At 36.6% G+C, this 25,291-nt stretch overlaps 1 protein-coding gene across 3 annotated transcripts in view; it reads left to right on the plus strand.

Moving 5' to 3' along the window:
* Positions 1 to 25,291, plus strand: part of LOC139135100 (uncharacterized) — a 38,816-nt gene that overhangs the window by 2,733 nt on the left and 10,792 nt on the right. For 2 of the 3 annotated variants that reach the window (XM_070702333.1, XM_070702334.1), the window contains exon 3: positions 3,980 to 4,199. In XM_070702333.1, the coding sequence (XP_070558434.1) occupies positions 3,980 to 4,183 (204 nt within the window). In that variant the 3' untranslated portion in view covers positions 4,184 to 4,199. Of the gene's footprint in view, positions 1 to 3,979; positions 4,200 to 20,307; positions 20,446 to 25,291 lie in introns of those variants that run through there. The other variant, XM_070702335.1, reaches the window with a different exon arrangement.

Below are 25,291 nucleotides of genomic sequence, written 5' to 3' on the forward strand. Positions count from 1 at the left end.
TCAACCCTTTATATATGAAACATGCTATATAAGTGCATAAAATATGAGGTTTGGTTTCCGTAGATACCAGTGAAGTTTTGCACGTCAGGTTTTGTCTCTCCAAACTTTTGAAGTAGAGCTGAAAGTGTTGTGTCAATGATAGGTTATTATCTTTCCATCAGTTGACACAAGTTGAGTATGAAATCATTTATTTCACGCTTTCAGACCATAAAATGTCATTACCGTATACGGTATTAATAATATTAGTGACAGTACCTGCTACCATAGTCAGTAGAAGCGTCTTTCTTCTACAGTCTATGCTGCTACTCACAAGTGTTAATGGACAAGTGAAAAAGTAAATCTATCAGTGCCAATTTGTATCAGTCAATATGTTTCAGCAACATTGCCATAACAACTCACTGTCACACTCTTTCTTGTTGTATGTTTGTGCATAGACCCTTGAGAAAAACTTTTCTCAAGGGTCTATGGTTTGTGTGTGTGTGTGTGGCCTCTGTTAGCGTTTGTGTTTCATCCAGAGAAGAGGACATGATATTTCAATGCTGTAATTTTTCACAGTCCCCCTGTCAGGAGTTCTCAAATGTACTTGGTTTCTATGTGACAAATCATGAAACAGATAGACAAATAATTCACAAGTACATGTATTCTAGAAGTCAAAGCACTTCAATGGTTGTTGATGTCACTTGCAAGAAATCGTCAAAATTGTTTAAGAGTGCAAACCTAAAATGCCAGAATACAAACAATCTCGGTATTGCTGTGTGATTGACCAGTTTGAGTAGGCTTATATAGGACTCTTTGGGTAATACACAGATGATGTGACAATTTGGAGTGTGTATTGCTTCTTTATTGCAAGTGAGCAGTAACCATACTGCAACTTTGTGAAAAGTGAACATCGAAATGTTTTAAAAGTTATTATTTTCCGTTGTTTTCAAAACATTTACAGATAGTGTTTGTTGTATTTCAAAGCTGTCCAACATCGATGCATGTATTCAAAAAAGAGAGATATTTTGGATGTCTAACCGGCACACAAAGGGGAAGAAATGCCACAGCAATTTTGTTTTTTCAAATTAAAAATTACAACAAGTAACATAAACCATGGTCAGGCTCAACTGAAATCATGCAAAATGAAGACATTTAGGGACCGTCTCAGATTGTCGCAGAAGTTCAAAAAGCGAAATTTATTCGTTTAGGGGGGGGGAGGGGGTTTGACCTCCATTCAATTAGTGAACTTCACTTTCGCACTTTTATTTTGTGATCACAAGTTTTCGTGTGTTTATTTTAAATTAAAGAAAAACTGAACACTCGTGCCAACAAATTTGTCACTGTTTCCATCTCGTTTGTGCCCCAAACACAATTTACCGATAGGAACATTGTATCCTAAACATTTCATTCATCAAATTATACAAAGACAAAAAGTACCATTTTTTTAAATGTGCTATTTATAAGCGTCTGCTCTAACCACTAGATGTCTTTATTCTCACTTGTTATGCACCTGGTCATAGTCATTTTGAATATGATTGAACATGCCTGGGCCCCCTTGTCAAAGTTTCTCGCTTATTTACCGCCCCTACCATGTACCAATTGGGTGTTCACAAAGACAAAGAACAGCACAAGAGATGCAAAAAGGGAAAGTAAAATAAAATGAAATTTTTATGCGGTAAAAAGCCCTGTTAGTACTCAAATCTGACCGATTACTTTAATTGTAATGTGGCGAGGGATACACGTCTTTAGTAGCTATAGCAAAATGCAACATCGTACTCTCTGGCAGACATGAACATTTCGCACTTTTGAAGTTTCGTTTAGGGGGAGGGGGGAGGGGGTTTTGATCTAAACGAAGAAATTTCGTTTCTTGAACTTCTGCGACAATCTGAGACGGTCCCTTAGAAACTGTCAGTGCTTTGAAGGATTCCTTGGCATCTCTGATCCGTCATACAATATATTGTAATTTTAAGTTTCACCTGCAAACATCTCCTCCATCTAACAGAAACAATGAAAATCTGAGAGGAATGCAGATGGTCCAGTGTTCAGCTTGGAAAAACAGAAGGGTGGCCAATTTACATATCAATGTATAATTTGGGTATCATATTGTTATGAAATTGTATTCTTTTGTATGGGTATTAACCTATCAATAGATTGCTCCAAAAGCAGAGGGGTGGCCAACCCCTAAAAATCCCCGTTTGGGGAACCCTACCATCATGTCAAGACATTGACCGCGTCAGCACTTTCATCACAAGTTTGTGGTCCCACAGGCGTACATTAAATTCCTGGCATGGTGATCTGATTTCAATTATGGGATTTCTGGATAACTTCATTTCAGCCCCAATTGCTGTACCATTTTGCATTTTACTAACAAAGAAGAAACCATTGTGTGCAGTGTTGCATAAGTACATTTTGATACATTGGAAAGGTGTGAAAGCTTTTTGCAACCAGGGTTTTTAAATTCCAGGAAATCCACAAATGTTTGGCATGTCTGAAGACCAGAGCTGGTTGAGAGCCAGGAGGAATTCTAAAGTCCCTCATGTCTGAATTGTTAGCTTAGAACTTTCTAGTGGCAAAAAGAGTTTTGAATTCAAGAGGGTAACACTTCACTTGCAAAGACCATCTTGAACGCCCAATTACTTTATTACATGCCTCAATTATTAAATGTCTCATGCCCTATAGAATTAAGAGGTAATTTCTTGGTGACGTCGTGGGCCATATAGTCATCATTTGACTGAAAATGACCCTGAACTTTTTTCAACTTGTCAACTTTAGGATTTAAAAATGATAAAATTACCTGTTTTTCATAGAAAATCTGTTTTTTTTAGAAAATTTTGCACAACAAATGGATAAACCGCATTACAATTATTTAAATATACCGATATGCCATTCAATTATGAAAAACATACTATTTTTTATGATTGTCATTTGCAAATAAACCTAAAATTTGGAGTGAAAACTATGTACAAGGGAAATGTAATAAAAACAACCCAGATAAGGGGCAGTGTTCCCTCGAGGCAGGAGTCCATTTGCCCTCCTTCCGTTTGGCAAATCGTCACCTGTCCTTGGGCACACAGTCCCTTGTTTAGGCTATAATAAATATCTATTACCTGGTCATGAGGGCTATAGTGTCAGTTGATTACCTTGAGGGCGCCATTCATACCAGAAACAGATTGCTATTCCCCTAAGCCCTACGCCCAGGGGTATATAATATATATTATAACATGGCACATGCTTATTCCTTGTTACAATTTGCCAGAACATGTTTTGGCATAGGTTAAGTACTGATATCAGGCAGTAAAGTAAGATGGTCAAGTGTAACTTTGTAACTAAATACATGCTTGACAATTAAATTATGGGCCTGATGAATTTTCTGAACACTGCACTGGTATGATGGCCTGTTACTCTGCGGCACAAAGCCACTTCTTTACACCAACATAGTTGACAAGGGATACACAACGTTTCTTTTATGGTCTATTTAAAAAATTTAATTGGTGCCGAGTACTTAAGCTGTTTTGACAATCAAAATTCTGAGAGATTTTCAATCAAAATTAGGTATATTTACGATGAAAGTGGCCATTTCTAATTCTATCAGGTACTGTTATCTATGAAAGTGGCCATTTCTAATTCTATCAGGTACTGTTATCTACCAGTATGTATATGTACAAGGATGACAACATTTTCCAAAGCATTGAAATAGAAAATAGACAGTGAAAGGAATCTTCAATGTCAGAAGTCCATTCAAAATGTGACTTTTCCAGATTTATAATATTATCAATTTTACATAATTATTGAAATAATTTGGTGGTATCTCTCAATGGATGAAGATCTGTTCGCATCATGTTCATTAATACCTGTTTTTTCTTGTTTTGTAAACGTTGTTACAAGTTGTCATTTTGACAATAAAATTGTTCTTATAGGCTTTTGATAAATAATTAATAGACTTTTCCATCAAAGAAAGGAGTCCAAAGACAGCTTTTAAATTCATTACATTGTTTTCCAGCTGTACACAAAGGTGGAAGCGATGAGACAAATGTATTCAGCCATTGGACTTGGTTGGCTGTGGAGTTTTACCAAACTACCTATTGTATCTGGCCTGGCTGACAAGGCCTACATGTGGTTTGCAAACAACAGGCTCTCTCTAACTGGAAGAAAACTGGAATGTGGAACTGGCACTTGTGGAGTTGATCCAAAGAAAAGAGTTTAACAGTACCCATGATTTGGTAAGTTCAGAACCAAACAGGAATTTCTGATTCACAAACCTTGCTACAACAACAGTTAGCATATCAATCTTTCTCTTAGAGTAATGTTTGTGGCAATTATTACCGTCATTCTCTCTCGAATTTGTGTTGGGAGGGCTTGTTCTTCAAACAAAAGAAATGTATAGTAGTGTGTATGAGGGCGCTATCACTAACAACGAAGAAATTTTCCCTTTCATGTCTCACAATGCAATCACATCACACAGTATTACCTCTAATTAATTCTGACTTGCAGATATTTGAGCAAAAGTACTAGTATGAGTAGCTGTGCAGGAGTAAATTGTATTTGTATGCAGTTGTAAGTCTTGTCGAACAAAATTTTTACAAGCGTATATCAGTTTGCCTATACAGTCTGCTAAATGCTTGGAATTCCACCCACATCTCTGATCGTAATTTCCAATTCAGCATTAAAATTATCACTGAGGATGATTATATTTACCTTTGAGTGCTAATCCAGGCAGCGTTATTCTGTTTTTCTTACGCTGTGTCATTATTTTCAGAAAATAAACTTAAATGCACTCAACTCAAGTGGCATTCTATTTCAATAACTCAGGAATAACACACTGTAGACTCACTCAATGGCTTTGAGAAAATTACTTTTTACGTGTATTCTAGAACCTCATCTTCGTCATTTTGTCGAGTAAATTGAATTCTCATCACAGCGTAGCGAGGCAACAGTTTTGACACTTTTCCTTTCTTCCGACTGGCTTTCTCAAAATAATCTTATTAGTAATCCAACAAAGTCAAGAGATATTGTGTTAGCAAAGCTGCATTGATTGCCGTACCTCGACTTCAAGAAAGCTGAGGCAATTTCATTTTGCCTCTCCAAGAAATCCAATTGATCACAGGAAATAAGTTTCTAATTTTAAACTCCGGAGCGAGCCGTGGAAATTTCAGGTTTTTGCATTCCCATCTTCTCTCTTGAGTTTATTCTATTACTGTGAATTGAGGAAGCAACATTACAAGTTAAATGAAATCCATAACAGGAGACACCGGAATATGTCAGTCCCTGCATAAAGGAAACTTGGGAGTTTCTAATATGCAAGGGTGGAAAGAAAAATTCATTAGGTCTCTTAGAACAACTTTTATCATGTATACCAGTTGTATAAATGTGCAGTTTAATCGTATCTGACTAGAAAGACATGATGGAGCCGCTGGTTATTGACATCTTTCGGTTGGCACAGCCCCCGTGTTCTCTTTGCTGACAACTTCAGGTTCCCACAGCATGAGTGATCGTCAAGTGGACAGAAACTCATTGAGTCGTAGTGGCAGTGTCACTGAACAAACGAATTCAGTGTGTGCCTGCAATTGTGCATCTGTGTCGTACCTCTTGCAAATGACATGACAAGGTCAGACTGTGTTTAAAAAAATCATGTCAGGTTCGCGGCCCTCCAAAAAGGGAGTTGAACTCTGGTATTGTCTTAGCTCTGTTCTACACACGCATCGAAAAACATGGTCTGTCATCTGAAGTGACAGTGACACAGAATACAACATGAAGCAACTCCGTGCATTCCTTTATCACCTTCAAATTTACATTCAGGACAAGATGTTTGGCAACACGGTGTAATTTGTGCTACTGATGCGGAGGAAAGAATGGAGAATTTCAGCAATAAACGCAGAGTAATAAAAACCTGTCCTGAAGAGGGAGAGTATTAGATTCAGAGCGGAGAGTGGACTAATTTGATGGATGTCTGACTTGCACCGTGTGATTGCCATGAAATTAAGAACTCTAAATATCTCTACCGATTGTCTTTTAAGTAGTAGCAGCAGTTCTGAATAATAATCGCTATCCCCCAGCCTTGAACTCTTGTTTGTGAAACCACTTGCAGATTTGATACTGCCATAGTCATCTTACACTGTACAGCCAATGCCTAAAAAAAGTAGTTCAAAAAGTTGTAAATCAAAAATTTTTTCACATCTAGACCTAGAGATACATTTACAAAATCTCTGTTTTCTTTGTTTGTGAATTGAATTTTTTCAGCCAGTCAATATTGGGTAAGCCAAACAAAAATGTGATATGTGTCCTTGCGTAAAGTGGTAGAATGTGCCTTGGGGACAGATATTCAGACTCTCAAATTTTCGCAACTCTTTGCCGATCTATCACTTGTGGGAGTCTCATTGACTGTCTTAGTTTTTCGAAAATTGAAAATTGTATTTTTCCCCTGTAGATTTAACACAAGGGTGGTGGCCATTTCAAATTGCAAAAATCGGTAAATATTAGACAATTTGTTTCTCTATTACCAAACTTTGCATGAAGTGGCCTGTGATGTTATTGTTGATTTGGTAAGAGAATGGTTGAAAGTTTCAGTGAGGAAATTTGAGCAAAAGTTGAAGTCTTTCACTTTCGAGGCACATACTACCTTAATAATATTCAGTCATGAAAAGAAAGCCTGCAACAAGATCACAAATTATACGGAGGTAATCAGCATAGTTCAAAATTCTTCTTTTGATGATTATCAAAATTGAAACTCTTCAGAAAATTCATCTATGGTTGGACAAACAACTGAAACAAACAGACACCAGTCTATACACTTTGGTATCATGTTGACATTGTCCATGAAAGCAAATGTTTAAAGAAGCACATTCACTTGCTGAGCGGAGGAATTCTGTAGGTTGTCAAGTGAAATTCAAAGCGCCCTCAACAGAAAAAAAACATAAAAGTAACCATTATATTATATGCTGTGTCAAAAAATGTGATCCTTGCAACTCTCAAAGGATTTAAATATCTGTCAAAGCAGAAAGTATAGCTAATAATTCTCTTGACCCCTAGTTTAAGTTATGATCAGCCCTAGTTTGCAGGTTAAGCATGTTAGAAATGTGTCCACTGATGATAATTATAACTCGACCTTTGACCCTTTTTTTTTTTAGTGAATAGCGGGACAAAATCATGCATTTTGAAAATTCAGTCTTTACAGCTTTGAAAAAAGGGTTGCTGGATTTATCATTTGTTGGGATGGTATCTGTCGATAGCAAGCAATCGCCCTGATTCGTCCTCAGTTCAAGAACAATGCCATATCTTGCAAAAGCTTTTAAATTTGATCACAGGTACCGAGACGCATCAAACAACAGAGAAATCACGGTCTGCTCACAACAGCTTACAGTTTCTAATTTCAAAGTTTGGTAATTGAAGGATTTATTGAGGTAAAAAATTCATGCATCGGCTAAAATTGACACGTAGTCTGTCTCCCCGCAATCTGCTCAATATGGCTCGCGTGATTGCCGTGCTTGCAGTTTTATTGATAAAATATTGGTGATCCATTCTTTTGCCTCCGCAACTGAAATTGGGTCTCTTGCAATCAATTTATGTTTGAGTGTTGAGAAATTGATAAACATGAATTGTCAGCCGCGGACACATATGTTGCACAGCCCTTCTTTGTTTTCCAATCATAGAATTTGTAATGCCAAAAATCTTGTTCAGGGATTTCCATATTTCTTGCGCATTCACAGGTCGCCATTGGAATATATTTTCTTTGCCATGCTTGGCTTTCTTTCACCATGGGAAATGAATTGTATGTCAGCCAGTCTGAGAAAAAAATCTGGGGTACAATTATATTTTTTGTGAGTTTGACAAATGTGAATAAAAACAACTGTTTGTGAATAAGTCTTCATCTTTGACCCCTGATGTGGATTTAGAGAGATTTTATTCACACCATACTGGAAAATGATGTCTGCGGCATAAAAGAAAGAGAGGGACAATGTGTTTCTTTTCTCACCAAAACCATATGCTGTGAGAAACAGTGTATTCTGTTGATGCGATGTTGTGGACCCTTCTTGCACAAAGAGAGCAGTGTTTACAATATTCTCAGGAGTTGTGTCAAGTGCTTGTGTTCGGTAGCCGGCTCAAACAGACTCCTCTGCCGGCAACAAAGAAACCATACTGCAGCTCAAAGGAGAAAAAAAAAACTCTTTTTATTGACACTGAAAACCCTATTTGCAGCAGACGTGTCTGTGATGGTCTATTCCATCATTACTCTGCCCGGTTGTACGCCTGTCAAAAATAGAGGGGATCTCAAATCGGAATATTGATTTTTCCCGGAAAATGTTACACAGCTACAAAGCATCTCACTTTTCCCGCATATTTGCACAGTTGCCAGCAATCGCAGCTTTGGTCATTGTGAACGGACCATTTGATTGAGGACGAGACTGCCGAGTAGTCACGCAATGTGTTCATAGAACAACACTTTAAACACCTTCTGTTTGTCGACTTCCCTCTCCAAGTGACTCAGCTTACGCTGGTGTCACATATAAGTTATGTGTGCAAACTTTCGCCGCGCATCTCTCGTGACACAATAAGCCTTTTTAATTTCCTGTATTAGATCTGATGTCACACTCTGGGCGCATTATTTGCAGAGAAGCACTACACTGAGGATGATAGATGTCTGTGTCGTACTTACACACCAGTAATATCATGAAGGAGATACTACCAAAAGATGCCACTACATCTTTAATCAGATAACTCACAAACCAACGAGGAAATAATGCCTTTTCCAACAATTGGATTTTGCCTAGCATTACTGCAAGATTTGGGAATTTATTCCCCCTTCTGTTTCAATGCTTTCAGTTCCCCATTTTTTGTTATTAATGCACATAACATTAATTATTCATCATTTATGTACATTTTAAGTAGGAAAAGTGTATCACATTGTCATATAAGTCTATTCTAAGGTCATTTGAGTGATGTTGCCTGAACCATCTTTCAACAAAACAGGCGCATCATTAATTTCTGTAAAACTTTCTCCCCCTTGCGTGATTGATAGCAGAAACTAATGTGCAATAATGGTTGTTTCGCTACCATTACCCGGACAATTACTAATTATAATGTTATATTTCCTGTGCCGTAATATTTATGGATGATGTCGCCATGACAATAGTCAGCAGGCTCTGTCAGATGGCACAGTGCTCTAGGCTTCTTTTTTTTTCAATGTGAATTAATCAATCGTCCTTTACAGGCCATTATACCTACATCTGCTGAATTTTGCAAGCTTCTGTGAACACACTCAATCCGCTGATACTACCATAATTTCTTGTAGAATTGTCACAATGAAACCCTACTGTATTTTTCCATAAGAACATTCAGTTAACTTGGCTGGCTTTCATAATGGCATGTTTGTTTGTTTGTTTCATGTCATTTGTTTCAGTGTTTCATCGAGGATGGTATTAACAGGGGGGATTTTCCCCTTTACTAGAAAATTTAGGGGGGATTTCACCAGTTCATGTGTTATGCTTAAATATCTCTACGGTGTGACTGGCACCATTTCATAGTTTGAGGGGAGGGGTGCCCCCTTGACAAATTACTAGGGATTGCCAACATGCCAACAGAGGAGGAATACCCCATCCCCCTGTCTAGATCAAACACTGTTGTTTTCAAACTTTTGTCTTTGCTTTGCTCCTAAATTATGTGGGTTTTTTTGTCAACAATCTGAGCCAGATATACATGAACAAAGCAACACAAGTTTTGTCATCTACAAAAAAGCATAATGGTATTTCATCTATGTCAGGTCTAGTACAATGAAATTTCTGTGTTGTACAGAGATATATGCCTTTCATAGTCATTAGTGCAAAGGAAATGTGCCTGGTCTTTATTAATAAATTGTGAAAAAGTTGTTTGTACCAACAATATCATAATAGCTTGTTTTGAATTTGTTTTACCAATACAGGCGTAGCAACATAGATGGAGGTGGCAATTACAAGTAACCGCATCAAAATATCCATAATGTTGTCGTAAACACCTCACCTATCACACACTTGCATTACTTTCCTTAATGCTAGAATTAGTCAAATTTCTCGCCACTACCATGCCGAGGGAAACCTAGAGAATTGAACCAATTGCGTCGCTCCTTCCAAAGATGCTTTTCATCGCACAATTGGATGAATTTGCAAAACAATGGCTGTTTGCTCGTTTTGTCCCCAGGTTGTTTTGCAGCATGGCACTCCCCAAGATGATGATGGAGACACCGTAATGATGTGAATTATAATAAGTGCATACGATGATTTGAAAAAAAAAGGCCTGTTGCAGATAAGAGTGTAGACCATATAGCACCAACAGTGTGTAGGGGTTCAGACATTTCCACCGATATCATACACTGTCCGTTTTGACAATTTGCAATTTACGAGAAAATTAATCTCATCAGAATACGCAAATTGAAGTCTGTGGGTGTCGTAGATTCTCTCCGATGGACAAACTTAGCAACGCAGACGTGTCAAGCAGCATTGAATAATGCCTCAGTAAGCTGACATCGTAAAAACTGAAAGACATTTCACGGAAAATCCTCTTAGCACTTCAGTGTATAAATCAAGGGATTTTGGACAGAAATCACATATTTCATGGAATTATTGTCTCATTCCGGTTTTGTCATTCAGTCTTCAATTCTGGAAAATATGTACCTTTCTGCTGTGGATGTTTCCATCCTAATGTCAAGGTTCATCAGCTTTAACTTTTGATATATTTTTTTTGCATTTTTTTTCTTCTATATAAAATATGTTGTCTCGTTCGAATCGCAAATCATGTCCAAAAGCCTTTTTTTTTCAATTTGTCGAGACTGCCTGTATGTGTATTAAGTCCAATGATATCATTTTCAACTTTTTCAGAAATTATTTTGCGTACGGTGAAAAATGCCTTGAGGAAGCAAAACTAATGTCTGGTTTTTTCGACATGTACTATTGGGAGAAGAGTGAGGAACATGCACTTCTTTTATAGAAAATCGTGGAAATACAACGGCATTATCAAAAGCCACGGCTATCATTTCTTATCTGAGATATTAGCTTGGCCACAAGTCTTGTACGTATCCTCATAATTTCTACCATTTATCATGCAAATCACTCAGAAAATCAAGCCTTGTTTTCTTTTGCAAGGAAATCATAAAAATAATTGTTTCAAATCAGGAATTTGCTATTCACATTTCATCAATAGCTCTATAAATATTTCTAGCAAATCAGAATACATACGAATGTAATGTGATATTGCTTTCTATGAAAAAATTTGGTAAAATATTAAAAATTTAATTAACGGATATTGATCACAATTAGAATGCCAGAGGCGCACTGCCTTAATAACAGTTCACTTTATGTTCATAAATTTCTCATTATGATGTAGTCTAGATTTGATATCCCTTGATAAATATTTTATTGCAATCAAAGTAATGAGTTTTTCCTGGACTCTCAGATTGCTAGGTCCATGCAAAGTGGCTTTCCTACCTGCATTTTGGTATTGTAGTGAACAAGCATTAGTATCAGCATCTCTGCCTCAAAACCCACCCAATTCCCCCCTGAATAGCTTTGTATGGGTATGGTTCTGACATAGATGGCGTTGCAAATGCACGCTGTTTGTTTCCAATTGGCTGCAGGCTTTCTTAACCCTTTGAGTGTTGTAATTTTTCCCACCAAAGTTTTGGTACAACATTTTATCAATTTTTATAAATTTTTAGCTCCGCTGTCAGCGACGTGGAGCTTATCAAATAGGTTGATTTTCCCGTCGTCGTCCGTCGTCCGTCGTCGTCCGTCGTCGTCCGTCAACAATTGCCTTCTCCTCTGAAACCGCAAGTCCAATTGCTTTGAAATTTTATATGCAGCTCACTTGGGGTGACCTCACTTAAGTTTGTTCAAATCGTGGTGAAATTTGCATATTTGTATTTTGGGGGCATTTTTTGGTGTTTTTCGGGTAAAAAAATCTTCTTCTCTGAAACCGCTTGTCCGATTGCTTTGAAATTTGATATGCAGTTTACTTAGGGTGGCTTCAGTCAGATTTGTTCAAATCGTGGTGAAATTTGCATATTTGTATTTTTAAGGCAATTTTTGTCATTTTTGGTAAAAAAATCTTTAAAAATCTCCTTCTTCAAAACTACTAGTCAGATAGCTTTGATATTTGGTACATATGTTCCTAGGGATGATCTATTTCAGATTTGTTCAAATTGTGCAGAAATATGCAAATTTGCATTTTTAAAGCAATTTTTGCCATTTTTGGTCAAAAAATGTGTTTCTCAAAAAGTACTGGTCTGATAGCTTTGAAATTTGGTATACAGGTTTCTACAGATGAACTTAGTAATATATATTGAATTTCTGATGAAATCTGTATTTTGTATTTTTGGGGCATTTTTGCCATATTTGGTCAAAAAATGTCTTTTTCCAAAACTACTCATCTGATAGCTTTGAAATTTGGTATGCAGGTTTCTATAGGTGAACTAAATAATGTTTATTGAAATTATGATGAAATCTGCAATTTTGAATTTTTGGGTCAATTTTTTTCCATTTTTGGTTAAAAAATGTGTTTCTCAAAATATACTGTTTTCGTGTCTTGTAAGCCCTTGGGGCTGGGTGAGGCAACCAAGCTGTTTAAGACCACACATGACACTTTAATAAATTGATATAACATAGCATAACATAACTGCTCTAACAGCTTTGAAATTTGGTATACAGGTTTCTATAGATGAACTAAATTTGATCTTTTGAAATTATGATGAAATCTGCAAATTTATTTTTGGGGGCAATTGTTACCATTCTTGGTCAGAAAATTTTATTCTCCAAAAATTACTCATGAGATAGCTGTGGTTGACATGTTCTTAGGGATGATCCCATGTGATATATTCAAAGTATGATGAAATCTTCGATTGTGTATTTTTGCAGCTATTTTAGCTACTTTTTTCTGGCCACTGCATTGAGCTATCAAAGATTTCCACCTTCTTCATCAGCATGTGTCAAAAATAGTTATTCTCTACATAAACACAGCGGAGCTATATCGGCCGCTAGGTCGCTTGTTTTGTAATTTTTTTGATTATTTTGGACCAAATGTACATCAAATTTCATTGCCTACAGTCTTCTATCAAAATTTTGGCAAAACTCTCAAAAAATATTGACTGGTGTACATTTCATAAATGCAACAAAAACTGACTCTGGCGCTCAAAGGGTTAATCAGGTGTCTCCCTTGAACCGTGCACGCAAGTGATAGAAGTTGGCACCTTATAGCTTGGCGGAAAATGCAAGTGAATAAAATGGTATTGTTTGGCAGATCAATACCCCAATGTGATTACCCGGGATGACAATGGGATGTATTTGTACATTGACATGTGACCCCGTCACATCCCGATGAACAAGTACAATAGTACCTGATCGCATTAGTCCATCAATGGACAAGATCATAAACGCCCTTACTGCAAACGGTGATCATTACGGGCAGTGATCAGCCCGCTGTATACTTTCAGCTCTGATGGATGTACAGCGATAAAATCAGGCAGAGTTCAACGCATGATGTTCCGGTAGTGACACACCAAACACAAAGGATGACTATACATGCATGCTGTGCCCATCTTTGTCCTGCATTCGGGTGCATCAAAGTGTTCGGCACGCTTTTTCTAGGACATATTGAGTTTTATTAGTCGTATTACTGTTATAATAATAGGCAATCAGACACACGGTTGTGCCCCATGTCTAAGCTTGGACAATGCCTTTGTAATGAAGCATTAATTACTGTCTATTACTCAGATATCATACCAATATTGGATGATAGCTTGGTACCCATGATGCTTGAATTCAATGTGCATTCTTGCTGGTCGCATTTATATCAAGAGTGTGTTTTCCTGAAAAAATCCAGGTTACAGGGAAACTTCTTGTAATAAAGAGTGTTTTCAATGACAAAGCAATAAAATACATGATACCTCCATAGACTGCAGTGACAAAGAATTGAATTGTTTTGTTTCCAAAATATGTGAAAATGTTGTTACGATTATTATTCATATGTTCATGCATGATCAGTTGATCTTCAGCATGGGCTGGGTTTGCTTCATTCGATAAAAAAATGAAACAGATGGCATATGGTTTAATTCCTTTATGATCCTCAGATGCATCATAAAAGTTTAAAGTATTCACTGGAAATTTTCTCCGTAACTTGTGACTTTTCAGCGTTTTCGTTACAGGGTTGCACCCTTAGTAACATGACTATGGGATAACCCAGTCATGTTACCGAGGTTCCCCCTTTACACAATCACGTTAGGGGACGACACAAATGTTGCTGGGGTTCCGAGACCATTTGCCTATTATACCCAAATCTTGGCGAAAACAATGCATTTGGATTCAGTTTAAAAATTTTGATAAGTTATCTTGTGCAATGATGAAGCTTTGGGAATATTGTCTAATGTACTGTGCAGGTTACACGTACAGTACCATAGTAGACATTGGTCATTTGTGGAAGGGCGGAAAAAAAACCAACTTGTACCTACCATACCTTTGCAAATGTGTTCGACATCTGCTATCTTACACTCAAATTCAGAAAGTGATTTACATTTCAGATAAAGTGAAACTTGGAGATTATGTCTACTTGTGAAATTGAATTTTTCATCACTTCATTACCATTCCTGGTCGATTCATTCCAAAATGTCAATTTTTATTGACATATGAAATTTACCATTCAGTGGCTGAACAAAGCAATATACAGTGATTTAATGGAGTCCCACGTATTTCTCATCACTAATTTCACAAAGTCACAATTTTTTCATCACCAGAACTCCCATCTTCAGTTGGTTGGTGAATATGTTGAAAACAGCTGTTTGATGGTTTATCAGAAATTTACGGACATTCTCAGTATCAAATTTGCTCAACCAGTGACAACACCAAAGATTATCTGCTCAACTGTATTTCGGTCATGTTCGCCATTTCTCATTTGAATATATTGAAATTTTTTTTTTCAATACATACTGTGTGTTTGTGCATACATATCTGACAGATTTGGCTGATTGGAATAATTTCTTGCAATTGTGACAGTAGCTGGCACTTTGTGCAATACGCTTTGACAAAATGTGTGATGAAGAGGTCGTAGGGTCATGGGTTGCACTTCAAATCAGAATAGCTTTTCACACTTGCACGTAATTATTAAACGAAACGAGAGAGAGAGTTTTTGTGCAAGCAAGATGAACCTGTCAATTCTCTGCAGCACTCTACAAATGCTAATCACATCAAACATGAAAGCAGCGCCCAATTTAACCAGTTTAGCAGCAGTCCCAAAATTATCCTAATTTGGTTTCCCCAAATTTACCCTGCCTTAATTTTCAGGAATTTTCACGGGCACGGCCGGTTTGGCTCCCAATCAAGCGGCCTCACAAAAAATTACGCGGAAGCTCGAGAGTTGCCTCAGTCATTGTACAAATGCAGATTTTTTTGTAAACGAACAGAGAAACGATGCAGGGAATTGCATTACCTGGTTTCATAAAATTCAAAATAGAGGAGGCACAATTGGAATTTCCAATACCCAGGAGTCGGCACATTGCAGAATCTCCCGGAACTGAAAGAAAAAAAGGGAGAGTGTAGTAGCTGCCAGGGAAATAATGAACACTGCATATCAGAGTTGCTATAACCTATAGACGTATTCCAGAATATAGAGTTGAGGGCAAATAGGGACGAGGGAGAGCTAGGTGACGGGATTACATGCATTCAAACACATATCTTTGTTCATATTTAAGTCTTAAATGGCCCGACACCTCACGTGTCGTTGCTATGGCAATGGTGTGCGAGTCAAAGCATACAAATATTGTGTTTATATAGCGCTGTAACCGAAATAGAACGATCAGAAGTGAAACCTGGTGTGAAATTAACGTCTCATGCGCTCTTAAGGGGGGTCATGCAGCTTAACAGAAATTCACATCACGCACAAAAATGAATTCTGGGATTGAAATTTTGAGAAAGATATAGTTTGATCTATGATGGCAGTTCACGCGCATCCTGGGCAAACTTAGAAATGAACTTGTGATACATTAATGCGATTACTCACCATCAATAAATCTTTTGGTAAAATGGTGAGGCCATCGCTCATCTTTTATCTTTCTGACTTTTATCTGAAGAGGCTATTCATTTGATGTACTGAGATAACGTGCAGTATTTGAATCTCCAAGTTGTACTAGCAGGTCTAACATTGCAGAGAAAACAATAACGAATAATGAAATAAAATTTTCAAAAAAGATAGTACGTACCCCAATTTTTGCTGCTGAGTAGAGGCCTAGATAATCTACAGTTTCAGCATGTTTCAAGATAATGGTTACATTTATGATTATGAACTTTGGTAAAACATTTATCACACTCTGATCAGTTGAGGACATTTTTGCCCTTGTAACTCAATATTTATCCCACTTCACATGTTATTATTTCCTTTTTGATATTTTTTTGTCCAGGATGCGACAGCTTGATGGAATTTTTTTTAATCTCTTTATGAAATATGGCTCGTTTTTTTGTTACTGTGATGTTTATTCCCTTCAAGCAGATACTCCAAGTATTTTTTGACACTGTCAATCCAGGGGTATAGTGAAAAGTGCGATGAGAAAATCCACTGAAAAGACGTCGCGACACCTTTTTTTGTCATCGCAACTAAGATGAATCTTGGCTTCCTTTACGTCAACACATTTTTTGATGTAAGCCTTTCACCAATTGATTGATCATGATCTTCTGTTAGCAGCGTTTTCCTCAGAATTCCCACAAATCTGTGTCCAATGCGTCTTCGTACATGTAATCATTTTTCAAGATTAACCCGACGGTGTATTTCGCAAATGCTCTTAACTGTGCATAGATGGATCTCTTTGCTTCACATTTGCTTCTGTCACGTGTTGGGATGTTTTGCTGAGTTTGAGTGATTTTGCAGCAAATGGGGGCAGTCCTTTGCACAGGGGATGGCTTTCATGTTTTAAACGTGGAACTGGACCGCCAAGGTGTAAGAGAGACATACGTCTCCTCGCGTCGATAATTTCCAACCAGTTTATGAAATGCTGAACAAAATGTGTGGTGCCACATTTGTGACTTTCATGTCTTTCGATTTCTCAGTTAAAGGTATTTACATGGTAATAAAAATCCTTGCAATGCTGAAACATATTTGTATTGAAAGCAGTCACATGAAAGGACTCGTGCCAGTTAAATTCTGTTAAAATGAATCGCAGTAGCATTCTGAAGTGAAGTAATTTCTACCCAATTTACAGGATATAGGATCAGTTAGACATACGTTACAGTTACACATTTTTTTTTGGTTCTATTAAGCTGTTATTTCAGGCATAGATTTTCAATAGCCAATCAGTACTTTGACCTTTCTGCGTTTTTCGCGTACATGTCTAATTTCCAAAGCTTGAATGCAATTTATATTAGAAAGTGTACATCTCACATCAGTCATTCCATCTAAATAGATCGTCACAATGCCGATCAGTGCTAATGGTATGTTTTCTTCCAGCATGTACTTATTCCGCGTCACCCTAGAATCGCGGTGACGATCAAAATTTCCCAGACACGCTTGCAAGAATCGAAAACACTGGGATGTGTGATCGCACTCTCTGCTTTAATGAAAACAGATTGTCTCTGGTACGTTAATGCATGGAAAATTTGCTATAATCTTCATACATATGGCAATCAAAGTCATCTGTGTGTTTTTTAATGCAAGATGCACTGCCCCGAGCCGGGCCTGTCATTCTGACGATATTGATGATCACTCCAAGGCAAAATAATACATACACGGCCGTGTAAACACTGTGCTGTGTTGTCAGATTTCATTATCTGCGGTTCCCCCTGTTTTCCAGGATGATGTTCTTTTTCCACGGAATGAAATTTAACACTGATACACCAGATTTACAATAATTGAGACAACATGCATATTCCAGTCCAACATCTGGTATTTTATGTGTAATAGCCATCTTTTAGATTATTCACATTTATCGCAAAACATCCTATTTTCCCTTCACATATATCAACCAGATGATATAACAGTTTACGATCCCTATAACTGCCAGTGTTCACAAAATACAGTGTTGTAATATTTGACAGTTGTCTAATAAAACCGCAAGGGAATATTTATATTCTGTTGTTTTTCATTGGAATAAAGTCAGAATTAAACAAAAAAAAGGTTTTAAAAGGAAAAAAAACTGTATCTGTATCAACAGAGTAGACTGGCCACTCATCAACACTTACAAACTGTTTACGCTAGTGATAAATATATCTCAAAACGTGAAGTTGCTGTAGCAACAATTAATTGCGAAAAAAAACCCTGCTGCCCGGAATATAAATTGTGGCAAAATGATATTGGAAAAAATGGGAAGCGAAGACTGTGTAAAATTATGAGTCATTGCAATAACTGAGTATGTACGTCAGGAAAATTTTTCAAAATTATTCAGGGCTTGGAGGAGCAGGCTGATTTTTAATATTTCCTCGATGTAAGCGTGAAAACAGGTGAACCAAGCATGGCAAATATTTATCTCTGTGCAGCTTTTTACTTTATCGCCGTTTTATAATGATTCACAGCGGCAGTCCGACTTGCCAGACTTGCAGAGTTGATTCAAATCAAGGTAAATTATGGCGTAATATTTTCTGAATCCAAGGCAACTATCAGGGATATTGTCAGGAATGTTGAGAGTTTCCATGCAGGCATTCCTGGCAACCGAGTTTGCCTGAGTGTGCATGGCGGCCTGCCTGACTTCTCGTTTCCCAGAATGCACTGGTGTTTGTGTGAACTGGTGTTGGAAGGCAACTGATTAAACAGGCCCAATGTGTTAATTTATGGTATGGCTGTCAAAAAAACTAAAACGGGGACATGCCGTGCTTCTGTTGCGCTCGAATGAATATATTGCCATACAGTTGAATCAGGTTGTCTGTTCTTACGTGAATGGAAAATATACACTACAGTAATAGTGACATGGTAACTAGGCGAGACACAAAACAGACTGCATCACCAAGAGATTGTACTTATAACCAACTTCAAATTGCTTGAAAACACAGTATCAAGGCTTAACACAAAACGTAAAAGTTGATAATTTTGAAATACAAAATATTCAAGTCTGCTTTAAAAATTTTTTTTTTGAACATTTCAAATTGATGAGTGATGTATAGTCTACCACTGAACCAAAATATTGTGTTATACGTCGCTCTTTCTTTGCATCAGTAACTTTCACTGAAATTTGCAAAATAAGTTCCAATTTTTGTTTTCATTGCCGTCCGTGTAGGAACATTCGCCAAAGTGTTTCCCTTATTTGCATTGCATGCATCAACACAAAAAATATATCAGCAAATTTGCAAGTCAAGGTGTCACAGCAATTTCTAAAGAATGGTTGCCGCTTTTAAAGTTTTAGGAAAACGTCTTTCATGACAAAGCAGTTTGAAAAAGGCTCCAATACCGTTGATCGCGATTTAAGGTTTGTTAATAAATATAGTTGCATGCGCGCGACTTCGGACAATGCTGCCTGAAATTTGGACAAATTTTGTTTTTGTATGCGCGGCTGTTGTTGTATAGCTTGTTGTGAAAACCATAAATTCATACGAAAGAGTTTGACTTTTAGTAGCCAATGTAACACTAGCAGGTTATCTTTTCGCTGTTCATGCTGAAAATGCAGACAAATATTTAATTTTATGCATATTAATGAGAGAAAATGTGACGTCATTTGTGATAGGGCTATTTTGAGCTATTTTGAATAGCAGGGAATGGGAACGCAATGCTCTACCAATGTCAAATATGAAGATTAGTGGGTACAGAGAATCTTTCATATTAATCACTGGTGATCCAGGGAGTCATTGAGTGTAGGGTTAGGGATAGCAATTGAAAACATACAGTACTTTGCTTGTAGTCTGCCTAGAAAACCGTTTTATTCATATCGTAAATCTTCAATGGTGACGCACCAGTTGGAAGGTAGACATATGGCAGATCAGGTACTAGTGAAGGGAAATTCTCTGCAAATTTAATTCCTTCACCACCTGCCTATTGTTCCATAGAGCATGGATGGACCAGCAAACTTTGAACGGGGGGGAAAGGGTCAGAATACCAGAGCACTTTTGTCTGGAAAAGAGTCATAGGGAAGGCAGACACCACCACAAGAGCAAAATTTGGTGAATAATACAGTGTAAATGTCTGCTGTGACCTGGGCAGCTTTCAAAACTGTATTTATTTATAACCATATGCGGTGAAACATTTGGAAAACAGAGTTGTTTCAGCAAAGAAAAGAATGGGGATTATTTTTGTATAACCATAAAGCTTCTTAGAAAAATATTTTAAATTTTCACACTACTTTTGAAAAAAAAATTGTCTTTTGCAAACAAACGATAACAGGTACGTTATTTCTGTCCAATTTTACAGAAATTCATCATGAATGTAATTGTCTTCACCATCACCACCATCCCAGCAACCATCAACCCTCCGCTCTTGTCGAAGTGAAATATGCCTTTTTTTAAGGGCAGACTTTTGTGTTTGGTCAGCAGTGATAAAAGTTTTGTGGACAGAAGTGCAAAATGGAGCCAGAATATAGAGTATATATTGTCAGGAACTGAATTTCTCTGGCGTGAAATTTTAGTATTGATAATTTTTATGTGTGAATGGTGGATTAAATTTAACCAGTGGGTGTTGTATTTCTAATGGGGGTTTTTCTTTGTTAAACAGGAGATTTTACAAGTACATGCATGTGCTATACATGCAAACAGGCAAGACTGCAAGTGAAATGTGAAATAAGCTACTATTTCTATCTTGAATATGACAAAATATGAAAAAAAAAATGATGAAAGCCTGCCTCCAGATCTAGATTTTAAAAATTGTTCAAGTTACTGTAATCATGTATTTCTTGTATTAAAGAATAGCTTAAGTTGAAACACATTTTTGTCTGAGTGTCAGAAATATCAGTTGGTGCTGTCAGCATTCTCATAACTCATTCATTCGGTGTAAATCACAAATACTGTGAAAAAAAATACTTCCCTACTCAATCTGGGAAATATAAGAGCTCTCCGGCTTAAAATGGAAATCTCAGTCACTCTATCCCAGTCTTATTATTGACGAAACATTTATCCTACTCGAGTATTGCGGACGCATGCAGCATTCGCGCTGTGCGTGACTTTTCCATCGCCACTGCCTCGCTCTTCCAACGCTTTTCGATGCTAACTGAATAATGAAACAGCCCTCAAGATTTGCTCACCAGAAATGAACAGTTGAGAGGACCATTAGATGCCTGCGAGGTACACTTAACTCATGGAGAAGAGAGGAGAGTTAGTTGAGCGAGGAAAAAATAACATGAGTAGCCACAGGCTGGAACGATATGAGTGCTCCTTACTGTTGGAAGCTAGGAGGCAGTTTTTTTTTTCTAAAAATTTCACTTAAAACATATTCCATGGTACAGCCCACCAATGTGCTAAATGTAATTGCTATTTCAACTGTAACGTCTAGCCCCCCAGACCAGTAGCTCTGTCTTTAAACACTGTCTTCTCTATCATTAAAAAAATGCCTGGAATGCCACGATGACATGAAAAGATGTTTTTTTCTCAGCAGAATCATGGCATTCTCTAGCAATAAATATTTAACCAGTTTCTTGTATTTTTGGTTAGGTATGTCTGTGTAAGTGTTTTCTTATATCAAGTATTAGTATTTTTGTGTATTCTACAGTTTCTTGTTTGTATTTGTATTTTGTATTTGTATTTTGTATTTGTATTTTGTATTTGTATTTCGCAGCAAATTTTCTCTCTGTCTCATAAATTGTATTTCTTGGTCTACTCACCAAATCTTGTCAAGTGTTCTTTGAACGTTAGTCTGGACTAAAAATAGCGCTGATCACAAATAACATCATTTTTCTTTCATTAACCCTTTGAGTGCCAAAGTCAATTTTTGTCTCCTATATCAAAATATACACTAGTCAATTTTAATTATAATTTTTGCTAAAATTTTGATAAAAATCTGAACACAATAAAATGTGATGTACATTTGGTCCAAAATTGTCATAAAAATTACAGAAAAATTCACAAAATTGATAAAATGTTGCACACTATAATTTTGGTGAGAAAATTTACAGCGCTCAAAGGGTTAATATGCAAAAATAAAAATCTGTCTGCATTTTCTGCCAGAACAAGGAAAATGAAACCGGCTGGTGTTACAATTGATATTAAAAGTCATAATTAATGGCTCAGACTACAAGCTGCAACAACATCTATGCATGCAACAATAAAACTTGTCCAAATTTTAAGCAGTGGTGTCCAATATTGTGTGCGTGCAACTGTATTTAGTAACAAACCTGAAATCATGATCAGTGCTGTTCATTTTGTCAACACTAACATAGCATCATTGTAGTTAATGCAGTGTGTTAGTATGGCTATTATTTTGAAATTCCAAATACTTTCAGGTAGAATGCACCTCCGGGATAGACATTCAGACTCAAACTTTTACAATATTCTTTTTGCCTACCACTTTTGGGGGCTCATTTTGAAGCTTATTTAGTAAATAAAGTTGTCACTGGCTTAGTTTTGTTGAAATCATAAATTTTATTTGCCCCATAGAGATAACACAGGGATGACGGCCATTTTGAATTCCAAATATCAGTACCTAAATGTCGGGCAGTTTGTTTCTCTCACAGCAAAATTTGCATGTGACCTCTTACTTTTTTTTCTTGATTTTGAAAGAGAATGGCTGAAAGTTTCATTGAAGAAAGTTTGAGCAAAAGTTTTTTAAGGCTATCGTCTGGGCTAATGTCGGTCAAAATGCTCAAAAAATCAAATTTTATTTTTTTCCTTCATTGTCACCCTCAACATGTATACTTTCAAATAAGCTATATCATTCTTCAAAAAATATTAACTAAAATCGAGAAAAATCGCGTTTTTTCCCACTGACCCCTGGTCAAATTTTATTTAGTCTAATTATATATTGAAAACAGGTAAATCGCTATTATTGGTTGCCTAAAAACTTTGTTGAGTTATGGCATCATGTATGAAGTAGTGACCATTTGCTTGCTTATTGAAGCAGCTTTTTCAGAGGTAAAAATATGGCGTTGTGGAAATTGTGAGTTTGAGACTAATTGCAGTCTAAAAAAGCCAGATCAATGAGTAATCGGGAAGAAATTTGCAACAAATGATTCTGTTTTATATTTGTGTGGATATTACTGTAAGGCATATGAAGATTTTCATTCAGGTATAGCAATTAAACCAGAAAACAAACCGTATTAGACGTTATTATGGTGTCCATATACATAACAAGTAAAGAATCTCACATGAATCTCATTATCATGCTGATTATAAAATCAATGTTTTTTTGATAATTAACAGTTCATTTTTCACTTAGAAAGCAATTACAACCAGGCTTTTGTAAATAGAATTCTAACTGACAATTTAAACTTGTCCAATACCCTATTTTGAGGTCGTAAACTTTGCATGAAGTATGAGTATCACCTTTATGTTGTAAACATTTCAATCCAATACTCCTAACAATTGTGTTTTTTACTGCATTCGTTCTTGTGGCAGTAATAACTCTTGAAAGAATGGTTGGAATGCAATGAAAATCAGCCAACATATGTGAAATTAAATACTTTACAAAATAAATCTCAAAAACAAGGTCATCCAATCATGTCATAGTAGAAACTTGACGGAAGTTGTGAAATTTATTAATTTTTCAATCTTACCGAGATGACTATGATTTAATTTATATTGACATCTTATACAGTCATAGATTTAGGTTCATATTGTAATACATATACATCTGAATGCTACAGAAAAAATTCGGTTGTTGTATGACTTTTCGTTCAATAGATATCTTTGCCACAAATTTCCTCATATTTTTAACCCTGAAATTGTCGCCACGGCAACCGAATATCCGGTTTTCCCCCTGCACTGCATTTTACCATCTACTGCAACAAAAAATGACAAACTCTGAAAACAAGGTACTACACGGTTAGTGTTTTAAAATAGCCCCTACAATAGCCTTAAGTCTTTCACTTTCGAGGTGCATACTACCTTAAATAGAAGAACAAGAAAATGCATTAGTTAATTAAACAAAAGTAATAAAGTATTCCAGCTTTTGTCCCCTTCAGATTTCTGCCACCTTCACACGCCAAAAGCTGATGATTGGCGCTCATATATTCAAACTATGTTAAAAAAATATAATCTGCATTATGACTGATAGTATTTGTAATACATAGAATGAAGAAAAGGAGACAGTCATGAACGATGTAGTTTTTTCTCAATAAAGTCATGAAGGATGGATTGATCGCTCAATAAAAGTCAGGGACATTGTATTGTCGTCTCGATAAAGTCAGCGACATGTATTGTTGTCTCAATGAAGTAATGAACAATGTATGGTACTCTTGACAAAGTCATGAAAAATACATTGCTCTCACAATAAAGTCAGGGACAATCATTGTTCTCTCGGTAACGTCAGAGATAATGTGTCATTCTCACAATGAAGTTACGAACAAAGCATTGTTCTCTCAATAATTTGATGAGACTGAAAAAAATTAGGTGAGCATAATCAATTTTGATTAATTTCACCAGAAACTAAAAATATAGTTTAAAAAAACCACTCAATATAGGCTTGTAAATTCATTGTCAGACAAAAAAAAATGAAAGTTCAACAATAATGATTGACTTTGATTACAGCAGGTGGTGTTTTCCTGTACGTTGTTGTAATGGTGTCGTGTCTATTGTGCGAGTTCTGTCAATTATATCCTGCCATATCAGTCATTTCACTCCCTCATGCTGATTTAATTTTTATGCGATGGTAAAGTGCGATAAATATCCCCCAAAATGACATGATTACTTACTAAACACCAGTCCTCTATCAGGTCGTCTGTCATTTCAAGGCGTTATTTATCGCGCGTTTCAACCAATGCTCCCTTTCTGTCACCCAAAGTAATTTACTGCAGGTCATAAATCTGTGTGTGTGTGTCCATTGTCTGCAGGATTTTAATTAAATTTCAGTGATACTGATGGCATGCTCCCTTTTCCAACAATTCACAAAGTCCATTAAAATTCCATGTGATTAATTCCAGTAATTAGGATGTAAATCCAAGGATGGGACGAGCTGATGAAAGGTTTAGACTGGACACAGCTTTACAGGTCTGCTTTTTTTGACCTCCACATATTCTCGGTGTGGTATCAGACAACAGTGAGACAATTATTTCATCCTGATGCAAAGGTTGGTTTCAGACCCATCTGAAAAATAAGATTGGTAATAAGATGAGTTTGAGTTGACCACGCTGAACCTTGATCCTTCGGCAACGGAGGCTGTTTTGTTTTCGATTATCATTCTGAAGTATATTAAATGAGTTGTCGGGTCACTCTCCAATATTACACGTATTTTTATTGACGTGAAACATTGA

Source organism: Ptychodera flava, chromosome 6 (assembly GCF_041260155.1).
Source record: "Ptychodera flava strain L36383 chromosome 6, AS_Pfla_20210202, whole genome shotgun sequence".
Taxonomy (NCBI): Eukaryota; Metazoa; Hemichordata; class Enteropneusta; family Ptychoderidae; genus Ptychodera; species Ptychodera flava.